General features: G+C 39.1%; 1 protein-coding gene across 2 annotated transcripts in view; it reads left to right on the top strand.

Annotated features, from left to right (window-relative positions):
* Positions 1 to 6437, top strand: part of LOC117501402 (synaptic vesicle glycoprotein 2A-like) — a 39102-nt gene extending 32665 nt beyond the window's left edge. Inside the window, exons 10-12 of one of the 2 annotated variants that reach the window (XM_034160282.1) lie at positions 813 to 1019; positions 1100 to 1259; positions 5621 to 6437. In XM_034160282.1, the coding sequence (XP_034016173.1) occupies positions 813 to 1019; positions 1100 to 1259; positions 5621 to 5804 (551 nt within the window). In that variant the 3' untranslated portion in view covers positions 5805 to 6437. The remainder of the gene's footprint in view (positions 1 to 812; positions 1020 to 1099; positions 1260 to 5620) is intronic. The other variant, XM_034160281.1, reaches the window with a different exon arrangement.
* The last annotated feature ends 7870 nt before the right edge of the window (positions 6438 to 14307 follow it).

Here is a 14307-nt window from a genome sequence, read left to right as displayed (position 1 = left end):
CCACATATTTTCTCAGTAACTGTGCATTAAGTGGATCTAAAGGGTCAAGCTGCTAACGCTGTTAGCACACAACATTAAATCCGACAAGAGTTTCACTTGGTGTGTCTACTGCAACAGAGAGGTCTCATTTTATTACACAAGCCAGATTATTCCAGGTGTTGGTCATAAAATACTCCAAACAAGCCGACATAGTCTCCACGACCAACCGCATCGAGCGGACAACTAGCTAAAGATGTGACACGGAGACGCTCCACTCAGCAGCTGTCAATCAAAGTGACCACGCCCTAATCAGACAGCACTTTATGGCTTAAAATATCTCAAACGAATACGTTTGAAAAAAAAAATCATGTCCCATACAGTTGTCATGGAGGCAGAAACTGTTGAAAGAGACCAACAGCCTCAAGTGGCTAGTCAAGGTACTACACTTCCGCGTCGACCACATTTATAGCCGGCTCAGGTTCCGCTTGTTTAGTAATGACTGACTTAATCAATAATAATTAGAAAAAGTATATTGCTGTATGATAATTTTTTTACAGCAGTTTCACCTCAAAAACTGTTATAGTTAAAAAATAAAAATCCTCTTCTGCGTGACTCTGCCATGAAGCTGTACCTGACTTCCCTCACTTGCATCACTCTGGTGTTGAAGTGAGCCTGATCTAAATAAAATTGTGACGCACTGCCATACTACCAGGTCAAGGCTACAGAGAACTATATATTATGGGAACAGATGACTCACAGAGAATTAATTTGCATGACTCAGCATCAGAGAGGCGCGGATATTGAACCATCAAACTCTCTGTGTGTCCTCTCAGACTTGTTCAAATACAGACTTATCAACTGTAAACTGGTGAACAGCACATTTCTCCACAACAAGGAGGGCTGCATGCTGGACTTCAGTGACGACTTCAACAATGCCTACATGATCTATTTTGTCAGCTTCCTCGGGACACTGGCAGTGCTGCCAGGCAACATTGTGTCAGCTCTGCTAATGGATAAAATTGGCCGTTTACGGATGCTGGGTAGGTTTTTACTTAGAAAACTGATCCGTGTTGATGGTTTGTCTCAGACACTTAAATAAGGGTAATTTGCTTTATAACAGCTGGATCCAGTGTCATATCTTGTGTCAGCTGCTTCTTCCTGATGTTTGGCAACACTGAGTCAGGAATGATCGCCCTCTTGTGTCTGTTTGGTGGAATCAGCATCGCTTCATGGAATGCCTTGGATGTGATAACCGTGGAGCTTTACCCCTCAGATAAAAGGTACCCTGGGAAAAAAACCCCCAATCAAACCATGTTCCACATGAAATTTTCATGAACATTAAGGTTGTTCCTCTGCTACCTGTTTGGTGTTGATATGATTAGAGCCCGACCGATATATCGGCCGGCCGATATTATCGGTCGATATAAGCCCTTTTCAAAGTACTCGCTATCGGCTGAAATTTTGCCGAGAACGCCGATAATTTCTCATAAACAGAACAGTTACTGAAATAATGTTTGTGCCGGCAATGTAAAATGTCCTTGCACCATTTGTCCAGTAGATGGAGCTCTGACTCCATTCAACTGAGAGCTGCTTACACCCCTGCTTAAATGTGTTCATCACGGCCCCCGTAGTTCGCCGTCACACTGCACTGATCGGCTGACAAAAGCATACAAGTAAGTTTATAAGGATCTATATCCTTATCCTGAACATATATCTAAGTTGCAGAAACAAGAGGTACAAGATCAGATGTACGAGGTATATTAGCTAAAAAACCGACACTTTTATTTATTTTTTTAACTATATGGATTTGAATGACGTGCGATTACACCAATCATGCTTGAACCCTCGTGCGCATGTGTGAGTTTTGTCACGCGTCAGTGACATCATTTCCCTGTGGGCAGGCCTTGAGTGAGATGTGGTCCCGCCCTCTCGGCTGAATTCCTTTGTTTCACACGCTGCTCGAGACGGCGCGCGTTGCTTTATCAAACTTTTTTCTGGACCTGTGAGGAATATCCGAGTGGACACTATTCGAGAAATTAAGCTGGTTTTCGGTGAAAAGTTTAACGGATGATGAGAGATTATGGGGTGTTTCTGTCGGTGTAAGGACTTCCCACGGAGCGGGATGTCGCGCAGCGCTTCCAGGCGCCGTCGTCGGCCTGTTTCGACCTGAAAACATCCTAATTTAAGGCTTAATTCACCCAGGACGTCGTGAGAGAACAGAGAAGATTCAGAAGAGGCCGGCATGAGGACTTTATGCGGACATTCCACTGTTTAAGGACATTTTTTAATGAAAGATGTGCGCGCAAATTCGCCGAGTTTCCATGACGACTCGGCGAATCTGTGTGCGCCGCGACAGGAAAAACACCTCCGTGTTGAAAACCATTTGTAAAATTCAGGCGGCTTTTGATGGCTTTCAACAAGTGAGGAACTGAGAAATTGTTTAACAGCTTGGGCATGTTCCAACTTGCCCGTTAAGGTTTCCAACGGAGGTGTTTTTCCTGTCGCGACCCCCCGCGGTCGGGTCCGGCCCGACATGCAACTCTGCCCGCATGTTCTTTCATTACAAAATGTCCGTTAACAATGGAATGTCCGAATAAACTCCTCATGCTGACTTCTTCTGAAAGTTCTCTGTTCTCTGATGACTTCCTGGGTCAACAGAGCCTGAAATGTGGAAGTTTTCAACTTGAAACGGTGAGACGCTGCCGCCTTGAAGCACAGATCGCCGTCAGGTGCTGTGGGCCATCCTTACGGCGACACTACCAGACCAAAATCTCTCATCAGCCGTTAAAATTTTTACCGAAAACCAGCTGAATTTATCGAATGGTGTCCACTCAGTTATGCCTTATAGTTTTGAAAAAATTTTGATCAAACAAAGCAGCAGTCTCTGAGCCATTCCTAAACAATGAAAAAAATCGATGAGAGGGTGGGCGACTCCTCACTCAAAGACTGCCCACAGGTGAATGACATAACCGACAGGCGTGAAAAAACTCTTGCATGCCCACAAGGGTTCAAGCATGTCTGATGTAATCACACGTGATTCAAATCCATATGGTTTTTGAAAAAAATAATAAGGTCGGATACTTTTCTAATAGACCTCGTATTTCACAACTCTTTTTAAGGATATGTATTTGCTAATTTCACAAAGGTTATTTCTTGATTGCATTTTTTGAACTTGAAAATTCTTCTGTTAATCAATAAAGTTAATCAATATGAGGACAAAGCTTCAGCTTTTAGCTCATACCTTTTTTGTTAAGGGTTCAAAAAAAGAACATTTTATTCATTAAAAAAAAATATTGGCTGATTTATCGGCTATTGGCAAATCAGCCGATTTATCGATTATTGGCATTTTTTTCATCCAAATATCGTTATCGGCATCGGCTTAAAAAAAATCCATATCGGTCGTGCTCTCAATCAATCAATCAATCAATTTTATTTATATAGCGCCAAATCACAACAAACAGTTGCCCCAAGGCGCTTTATATTGTAAGGCAAGGCCATACAATAATTACGTAAAAACCCCAACAGTCAAAACGACCCTCTGTGAGCAAGCACTTGGCGACAGTGGGAAGGAAAAACTCCCTTTTAACAGGAAGAAACCTCCAGCAGAACCAGGCTCAGGGAGGGGCAGTCTTCTGCTGGGACTGGTTGGGGCTGAGGGAGAGAACCAGGAAAAAGACATGCTGTGGAGGGGAGCAGAGATCAATCACTAATGATTAAATGCAGAGTGGTGCATACAGAGCAAAAAGAGAAAGAAACACTCAGTGCATCATGGGAACCCCCCAGCAGTCTAAGTCTATAGCAGCATAACTAAAGGATGGTTCAGGGTCACCTGATCCAGCCCTAACTATAAGCTTTAGCAAAAAGGAAAGTTTAAGCCTAATCTTAAAAGTAGAGAGGGTGTCTGTCTCCCTGATCCAAATTGGGAGCTGGTTCCACAGGAGAGGAGCCTGAAAGCTGAAGGCTCTGCCTCCCATTCTACTCTTACAAACCCTAGGAACTACAAGTAAGCCTGCAGTCTGAGAACGAAGCACTCTATTGGGGTGATATGGTACTATGAGGTCCCTAAGATAAGATGGGACCTGATTATTCAAAACCTTATAAGTAAGAAGAAGAATTTTAAATTCTATTCTAGAATTAACAGGAAGCCAATGAAGAGAGGCCAATATGGGTGAGATATGCTCTCTCCTTCTAGTCCCCGTTAGTACTCTAGCTGCAGCATTTTGAATTAACTGAAGGCTTTTCAGGGAACTTTTAGGACAACCTGATAATAATGAATTACAATAGTCCAGCCTAGAGGAAATAAATGCATGAATTAGTTTTCAGCATCACTCTGAGACAAGACCTTTCTAATTTTAGAGATATTGCGTAAATGCAAAAAAGCAGTCCTACATATTTGTTTAATATGCGCTTTGAATGACATATCCTGATCAAAAATGACTCCAAGATTTCTCACAGTATTACTAGAGGTCAGGGTAATGCCATCCAGAGTAAGGATCTGGTTAGACACCATGTTTCTAAGATTTGTGGGGCCAAGTACAATAACTTCAGTTTTATCTGAGTTTAAAAGCAGGAAATTAGAGGTCATCCATGTCTTTATGTCTGTAAGACAATCCTGCAGTTTAGCTAATTGGTGTGTGTCCTCTGGCTTCATGGACAGATAAAGCTGGGTATCATCTGCGTAACAATGAAAATTTAAGCAATGCTGTCTAATAATACTGCCTAAGGGAAGCATGTATAAAGTGAATAAAATTGGTCCTAGCACAGAACCTTGTGGAACTCCATAAGTAACCTTAGTCTGTGAAGAAGATTCCCCATTTACATGAACAAATTGTAATCTATTAGATAAATATGATTCAAACCACCGCAGCACAGTGCCTTTAATACCTATGGCATGCTCTAATCTCTGTAATAAAATGTTATGGTCAACAGTATCGAAAGCAGCACTGAGGTCTAACAGAACAAGCACAGAGATGAGTCCACTGTCTGAGGCCATAAGAAACTCTAGAAATTATGACGGCGTATCTTCATGACCCATTATTGTATCCATTAAAATTTAGTCCATGGGCCAAGCAGGTTTTCGGTAGAACTTAAGGTGACGAAACAACACTTACAATCCAGCCTCAGTGTACCATGATAACTATCCCAGGGTGGTAGTTATAGCCAGGTAGGGGTCATTGAAGAATTACACAGGGGTCAAAATGTAAAAATGCTCCAATCATGTTAAAAAAATATACCACATTATTTGTCTGATCATAATGATTCCAAAAAGGTATAGTTTGGACTATCTATGACTGAATGTTCTGGAGTTATGGGGTAAAAACAACACAAATGGTGACAAAGGTCAGTTTCAGTTTGTACAGGTGTCAAAAGTTAAACTTGCTCCAATTTCAGTAAAAAATGATGCAAATTATTGGGTGGGTTATCAGGGTTTTATAAAGGAATAGTTTGCACCATCTGTCATGCTTAGTTATCATGTTATAGGGTAACATATGTCACATGTCATAGAATCCAATGTACATCAACCTTGTTTGACCTTTACTTTGGAGACCAAACGTTCAACGCAGTTGAAACTATTTCATTTATTAATCCTTTTATTTCAACCAATAATTTGCATTACTTGTTTCTCTTTTATTGTCTTCAGAACCACAGCTTTTGGATTCCTGAATGCCCTCTGTAAGGTGGCGGCCGTCTTGGGCATCAGCATCTTCCAGTCTTTCGTTGGCATCACAAAGGCTGTCCCCATAATTTTTGCTGCCAGCGCACTCGCTGTCGGTAGCTTTCTCGCTACAAAGTTGCCTGAAACACGAGGCCAGGTGTTACAGTAAAATAAATGTTCATCAGTAGGCAGCGGAAAACAGCTGGAGTGTGCGCATGACAACTGGAACACAAACGTCCCCAAGAGCCTCAGCGCTGCCTGTCAAACACCACGAGGACAGAGTGCCACTCCTATTGTAAGCCCAGAATCCTCTGAAACATGGATTAAGTCTTTACACAAGTCATGACAACACAACTACAGCGTAGTAGTGACCAGAATATAACACTTTATTCCAGCTACCCTCTCAGGTACAATAAAACATCAGACCTGTTATTTAACATGCGCGTTACCGGAGTAACACAACCACACCTGTTTTGAAGGTGTATTACACACAGAAATGTGGTACAGTTATCATAAAATGTTAATTTCTGGGAACACCGGTTTGAGGGATTCTTAGAATTCTCCCAGTGACTCACAGGTTTATTGCCACAAACAACAGTGAAATGTCAAAGTGGTTACACAAAGAGATAAGACTTAAAAGAAGCCATTTCTGGGGGAACAGTGTGAAAAAGTTTTTAGTCTTTGTTTGTAGTCGTTAAAAAAAAAAAAATAATAATTGAATGCAGTGTTTCTTTTTGTCTATCAGTCTGTGACTTTTAATTACATGGTCACTCCTGTTATTGTCAGTCTGACTTTAACCCACGTGATCTCGCAAAATGGACAAGCTGTCACCTTGGTAACATAGAGACTTCTTGCGGTTCCTGAACTACCATTGTATTGTCAATGTGGGGCTAAAGTATCCAACATTGCAACTGCAAGATAGGAAAAAGCTAACCGGTTAGCACCTCGGTCAACACAAATTATTAGAATATATTATTTGCTCATAAACAAGCCCAACAAGTCTGAGTTTGTGCTAGCTACATGCTAACTAGCCAAACTAGCTAACTTGGGAAACATGGAGAGTTACATATAAGAGGCTACATGCCTACAAACGCCATCTTGTGAGGGAATCGCCACAGCAAAATGCCTACATATTGTTTTAAAATGATGTTGTAAAATGGCTAAAGAACTGTGCACTCCTTACTGATGCAGCTCTCTCTGAATCTATCACGACGTCACTCACTATAATAAAATTCAAATCATATAAGCATGATTTATGAACTATAAATTCTAAATTATGAATTTTATATAGTTGCAAGTTAGACTTTCATATTTATTGCTGGCTAAATAAGCAGCTGGGATCATTTCGAAATATAAACTGAATGCTTTATTGTTTTGACTCTGTACGCTGAATCAGTTTAATTTTTGACCAAAAGTACCATCTATGACCAAATGTACATAAACAAGCCAGTTTTCTCCCCCCAAATCTGATTTTATTGATATGCATTACAAACAGAAACTATATTATTTGATGTAAATTTTTAACACTGTGAAGAATGTTGACAAATGTAAATGAAAATTTTAAAGTAAGCTTACGAATAAGCCTTATTTGATGAAACTCTGGTGAGATTTTTGTCATATATGAGAAGTTGTGTTTTCTCGGCGCAGACGCAGACTATTCCCTCACAATATGGCTACTGACTTTACATACATTCACCAGTGTTGTGAATGTTATCTTAGCCAGTCGCTGCCGGATTAAGAAATGAATTTGTACGCTAATAGATACTTACCCTGGTTTGGGATGTTTTTACTTTAGCAGGACTGAATTTTGTAAGATTGAATTAACGTAAAATACAATAGCAGTCACCATTTTGGACACTGTTTACTTTCAGAATCTTGGTAACAGAATGAAGGCGGTTGCTACTGTGGATTAACTGGAATTTGAGTGTCACTGTTTACCCAAATTGAAAATTAAATTCCACGTTTACGCAGTGTAAATATATTGCCTTCTCGTGGTATTCAGGTGAATGCATGCACTGTATTGCCTCAAATTCTTCTGGAGTGAATTGATATTTGCTAAGAAAGTATGACTAGAGCTTTAATTTTACTGAGACTTCACATTAGTACAGCTCACCTTCTCATTTTTTGAAGAATCATTGTGATTTATTTGATAAAATGATTATTTGCTTTATTAGCTGAACTAATGGAATGAATTTCAGGGGAAAACATACCTGAATAACATGGCCATTGCCTACTGAAGCCTACTGAAAGCCAGACCTTCTGAAAGCCACTACTGACTTACCAAATAATTAGTACATTCCATTGCACTCAAGTAAGGCTGGATTTATGTTAGATTTTCCATTTCTAAATATCTGCTTGGCAAAATCATGCGACAGACACATCCGTTGCTCAAATTATGGGCGGTACTACGGGAGGTCTAACCCCCTGCCCAAATTATGGATTGGACTCAACACTTTCGAGGTCTTCTAAACATTTATATTTATCCTTCTTACCTGTAACTGTAAATATTACAATATATTTCCCACACTCATGCTTGGCAGAATCTTGTAATGTGATTTCAAACACCACTAAAATGGACCATACCATTTCTTAACCTCAGTTGAACATGTCATCTGTCTGTCATAGCAGTGGTTCATTTTAGTCTATGGTCTAGTGTGCAAAGCAAATGAAAGAGTACTATAGAAGGTATCTACCTTGAATAATATACTCTATTTCATACTTTAAGTTAATACTTTAAATGTTCTGAATTAAATTGAGTCAAGCATCTACTGACGAATGCTAATGTTAGCTAGTTTCTAACTTTTGCCTTAAGTTACACTGCTACTAACATTAGCTAGCTAAAGCTAACATTTGCCTTACCTAACATTAGCTAACTAGTATTAGGTAAGCACCCCCTCTCCTCTAAAGGTAAGGTTCCCCCCTCCCCAAATGTTGTTTCATAATTCGCACTATGGACACGTCACATTTTACAGGATTCACTGTAGTAAACAGGAATGTTTGCTCCAGTTTCTGAGAGTTAAACATTTTTCCTTCTTCGCTCTTGTTGAACCGCGCAGCTGAGGCGGATTGATGATGTTTTATGTCTGCAGCACAGCAATGTCTGTTTGACGGATTTCAGTCAAGTGCTAAATGTGAGCGTGTATATTTTGATGTAATATTAACATCAATTACTTGTGTGTGTGCGCGCGCGTGTTTGTGGAATTGCATGTGTACATGTGCGTTTGCTGTGTGAGTAAGAAAGTGACTCGTTAAAAAGACCTCACCTCTTCACATTGAGCTGATTTGTGTTTTCCATCCATTGGATCAACAGATGATAGGCATTTTTATGATCACGTCAGCCGCTGAGATTAAATTGTTATGACCACACATTAGCTCAGGTGAGGTAAAACTTTTTTTTTTTACTTTGTTTACAGCTTATGTGTTTTATTGCCGCTACACCAAACTATTGACGAAAAATGCAATCACTTTGTAATTTTGACCTTCATCTGAATTAGAATTCACCAAATGTTAAGTTTCACTTCATTCTTTTTGCATGTACCTACCTTCACATTGAACAAGTTATTAAACATTATTTAGCTTTTTCTTGTTATACATTATTCACCTTTATTCTCTTCATTCAATAAGGTTTTGTTATACATATAAACTAATCAGAAAGACCAAAACAAGAAAAAAGCAGTTCTTCTGACTCCTATTGATTAGGCACAAAAGACATTCATGATGAACACAATAAACTGTGGCAAACTGGATTAGATTTGCTCTTTTTTGTCACTGATTTTACACTTTTTTTGTAGCATATTTTTTACAAGATTTCTGTCAGTGTACATGCAGATATAAAATATCCAATTTCAGCATTTTCAGAACATTACGACCCTATAAGAATAGCCAGAATTTAGTGCATTTGTTTGATTTGGCAGGCATTTACTTATTCATTCACACAAAGGACCTTCTCAATTAAATCAGGAGAAATTAAAACTTGACCAAGGCTCCCACTCACCCCTGACATCGACATTTCATTTGAAGGCTAACAAGAGTCTTAAAACTCTTAAAAACTGTAAGAGTACTTCAAAAAAAGACAGAAAGTGAATATCAGAGTATAAAATACATACCGATTTAAAGTACAACTTATTTGATGTAATAAAATCAAATTCCTTTCAGTGCAATGTGAATGTTTGATGAGACTTCTAAGGTTTTTACTTTGGGAATTTCACAGTTAAGCTCTGCTGCCATACTATTAGTGCCATTTCTGAGTTCGTACTTTTCTTACAGTGGTAACGGATCCCACTGAGGAAAAGAAAACTCGGCTTCCATACAGAGGACTTTGGACTTGTGGATTCTTACTATTTTTGTGTGTTATTTTAAAAACTCTTCTGAAAACATTGGAGCGGAAACTTGATTATTTTTGTAGTTTTTTTCCAAATTAGAAATTTATTCTGAAAAAGCTGGAAATTATACTTGTGTGCATGCATAGCCACAAATCATGTCAAAATATGCTATGAAGATGGGTTCTTTATGATCCAGTAACACTCATCCCTGCATTTTTTTTAACTCCCTTCTAAAAATGAATAAGTTCCTTTGGCTTCTCCTGTGTTTTTTTGCTCATGGTCGCCACATCTTTGTGGATCCCCATTCACTTAGTATAATTTTATACCAGATGCCCTTTCTGATACAGCGCCAGATGGACAATAGAATGGGTTACAGGTGGCCTTGAACTCAGGACCTTCTCTTGTTGGGAGGCAAGGGTGCTAATCAGTTGCCCTACAATGAAAATTCGAGAAGTTTTGAATTTAGAGTTTAACTTTTTCTGAAGTCAATGGCCACCACTTCGGTCAGTTTTCTTTGCAGATATCCAGTTCACAACCACTTAGTGCAACCTCCACCCTTCTGCTTAATCAATCATTTCTCTGTTTAGCTCCAATTTGCGCTCTGCATAAGTTCCTCCTCCCTGCATTTATTTGTATGGCACTCACCGTACACCTGAACGTTTGTCGAGCATATTTTAGGGTGATACATGTACTTTAAAACGGTTTTACAAATCACTGGTTGTGATTTCACCTTAAATCGGACCCACTCAAAGTCTGATTTTTACATATCTTCATTTCTCAAAGAGTGTACGCCAATATGTGTGCTGACAATCAGTAAGTGATGGCCGCAACTGCGACTGAGTGTGACATTTGACCTAAGATACCCTCTTGATTGTGTAGCTGTGAATGTGTGAATGTGTGCATGGGTGTGCCCATTAAAGAGGCTTTCGTTGTGCTGAAATTAGATGAGTGACAGGTATATGATTTTTTTTTGTTTGTTTTTTAGTGTTCCGTGCTTGTGAGAGAGACTTTAACATTGTGCAGTAACAATTGCATCGAAGATCAAATCTCTCTTAGCTGTTTGTGCACAAAGTCTTGTGAGCACTTTGAACAAAGTTAAGTTGTCCCCTCTCTCATGTTGGCAAGATTGTTTGGATGTGTGAATGTGCATGTAAATGTGCAAAATGAGTCTGTCACATATTTTTCTACTTTTTGTGTTGCGATGTTTTCGTCCTTGTGATGAAACAGCTCAACTGGGGACCACGGATTATATTTACATTACTAGGAAATTTAAAATACAATATATGCAGTGTAGACTTTAACGAATCGTCCTTCCTAATAGCCTTGGGTGCTCTTTTGCTGATACAATTCAGTCTCTCAAACACAAACAAGGATAGCAGGTCTCAGATGTTTAATGTGTAGTCTGTTCTGCTGTTCAGGAAAAAGAAAAGAGGATTACATCCTAAACTCACAGACTATTTCACCTCTTACCTTTGTGCATCCAGTTGATTGTGACGCATGTTTGTGTCGTATTGTCTGACTCTTTTCAACGTCCTGTTTGCTAGCCGTTTTCGTCTAAAGCAAGAACTAGTGTTTTCATTTTTGTATGATGACAGATTTGTTGCTTGCAATGGTTGTTTTTGAACAAACAGAGTTAAAATTAGGTGATACTTGACTATGTGTTCTGAAAGTTAGTGGTGACTTCGACTCCGAGTTTACCTTGGACCTGGGTAGTTCGTATGTGCTTGATCTTCTGAGGACAACACTTGGAATTGTGCCATTCCTCTTGTATTGAGATAAAGTAACCAGAAAAAGGCAGTCATGCAAATGGAGACTAAAATATGTTTAAATGTAGAAAATGTACAATTTTTAAATGTTACAGTTTTTAAGGAAGGATAGTGCAAGCAATAATGCGGAATTCTTCCCCTTTGTGGGTATAAGCAGTTGCAAGGAAACACAAAGTGTTGAATTTAATGGGTCATAGTTTAACATATAAAAAGAGCGCCCTCTGTCAGCTGTTCAAGCCGTAAATGTTTGCCAATGATGTTACTGCCTGCTGAATTTTCATTCTATACATATGTATGAACTATGAAATGGATTAGTTGTTTGATTTATTTTAAATCAAGAATAATCGCAATTTAATCCGTCCGTAATGTTGAATATCGTCAAAATGGAGTGAACACCAGCCCGAAGGCTTTAAGGATGGGGTTCCAACAATAAAACAGAGGACTTTTATAGCACGGTCTCTGCTTATTGAGCTCTAAGAAGTTGAGGCCTCAATTGAATGAACAATCAGTCTATGACAGAAAACAGTCATCTGCAAAGAACTGAACATCATTCGAGTTGGACTGAAGGGATTTCTTTGATTTCATGTGACTGTTTATTAAATGATAAATTTATGCTCTGTCATTCAAGTAAAAAATATCAATGTACTGTGTGTAGAAACTATAGGTGTTTGTATGTGATGATATGGAATTTGTGAAACAAAAGATCAAGGAAAACAATTCAAAAATGTTCAATATGACATTTATTGTGTGTTGTCCGTTTTGTAATTGAAGGCTGAAACTCTTGGTCATTTCAGTATTTATTATTTATGGAAATTGAGCATATTTTGGTGATGCTGAAAAGGTGCTGTAATTTATTTTATGTGAAAATTGTTCATTATGCTGGGATTTGCACTTTGTGCTATTTATCCATTCAGTTCTTAAATATAATGGAAATAAAAGTAAGAAAACTGGCTGTGGATTGCATTGTACTGCCTTCAGATACTTTTTGTTAAATAGTATGATTTGTTGGTGTATATCTGACGCTTACCTCTTGAAACTTGAAGACACCTGACTGAGACAAAGACTTAGGCCATGGTCTAGCATGGTCCCCCATGCACCTCCCCCACCCCCACCACCCTATAAATTTGGTATTATTAGAAAGCATAGAATGTCTAGATTACAAAAATAAATGGTAACATAACTGGTAAATAGTGGGACTCAGTATGATATTGAGCACTTTTATCGCACTTCCTACTTTTAAACTCTGATAAGACTGAAATGATGGTTCTTGGTCCAGTGAGACATCGGCATCAATTTGACCAGTTAATGCTTAGCTTAGACTTGTGTGTCATACATCACACTGACAAAGTGAGGAACCTTGGGGTAATTTTTGATCCTACATTGTCCTTTGACCTCCACATTAGAAATATTATGAGGACTGCTTTCTTCCACCTGCAAAATATAGCGAAGATTCGTCCCATCCTGTCTATGGCTGATGCTGAGACCCTGATCCATGCATTCATCTCTTCTAGATTGGACTACTGCAATGTTCCTTTTTCTGGTTTACCGCAGGCCAGCATTAAGGGTCTCCAATTAGTTCAAAATGCTGCAGCCAGACTTTTTACATGATGCAGAAAGTTTGACCACATTACACCCATTTTAGCATCCCTTCACTGGCTTCCTGTCCCAGTGACATCAGATTTTAAGGTTCTGCTACTAGTCTATAAAATTATTCACGGACTGGCACCTCCCTACCTGACCTAATTAAACCTTATGTACCTGCCCGTGCTTTGCGTTCTCAGGGTGCAGGACTACTTAGTGTCCCTAAGGTGAATAAGAAGTCTGTGGGTCACAGAGCTTTCTCTTATCATGCCCCTGTTCTGTGGAATGATCTCCCTGCATCAATAAAACAGTCAGAGTCTGTAGAGACTTTCAAGTCCAGATGTAAGATGCACTTATTTTCCCACTCGTATGGCTAGCATACTGGCATAGTATAGTTCTACGCTTTTTACTCTTAATTCATTTTATTAGGAAATGGAGCGTGCCACTGCCTCAACTTTACCTAAATTCTGAGTCTTAGTAAAGCTTAGGGCTAGTGACCGGTGATCACCTTAGTATTTCCTGATTTTGTGGTTGTTTAATGCTGACAAATTATACGGTATTTCTTGTCTTTCTGATGCCTGATTCTGTTTTTTCTCTCTAAGGTGCAGTTCCATCCAGAGATGGGTGTGGTATTTATGCTGGAGACCCTCCTGTCCTGTGCACCAACAGCATTTCCTGTATATTCATTTTATGAATTGTTCTGTAATTTATGTCTGTATCATGGCCCAAGCAGAGGGTCACCCCTTTGAGTCTGGTCTGCTTGAGGTTTCTTCCTCAGAGGGAGTTTTTCCTTACCACTGCTGCTCTGGGGGTTAGTAAGGTTAGACCTTACTTGTGTGAAGCGCTTTGAGGCAACTCTTGTGATTTGGCACTATGTAAATGAAAATAAATTGAAACATTTTTTAATTTATTGACCTACTCTAGCCAAAAGAAAATGTCTGATTATGAAATCTGATATTTTTTCCACACATTTTTAAAGCAAATAGGAATATAAGACACCAAG

This window comes from Thalassophryne amazonica, chromosome 20 (assembly GCF_902500255.1).
Source record: "Thalassophryne amazonica chromosome 20, fThaAma1.1, whole genome shotgun sequence".
In the NCBI taxonomy this organism is placed as follows: Eukaryota; Metazoa; Chordata; class Actinopteri; order Batrachoidiformes; family Batrachoididae; genus Thalassophryne; species Thalassophryne amazonica.
This window is presented reverse-complemented; position numbering and strand designations above follow the sequence as displayed.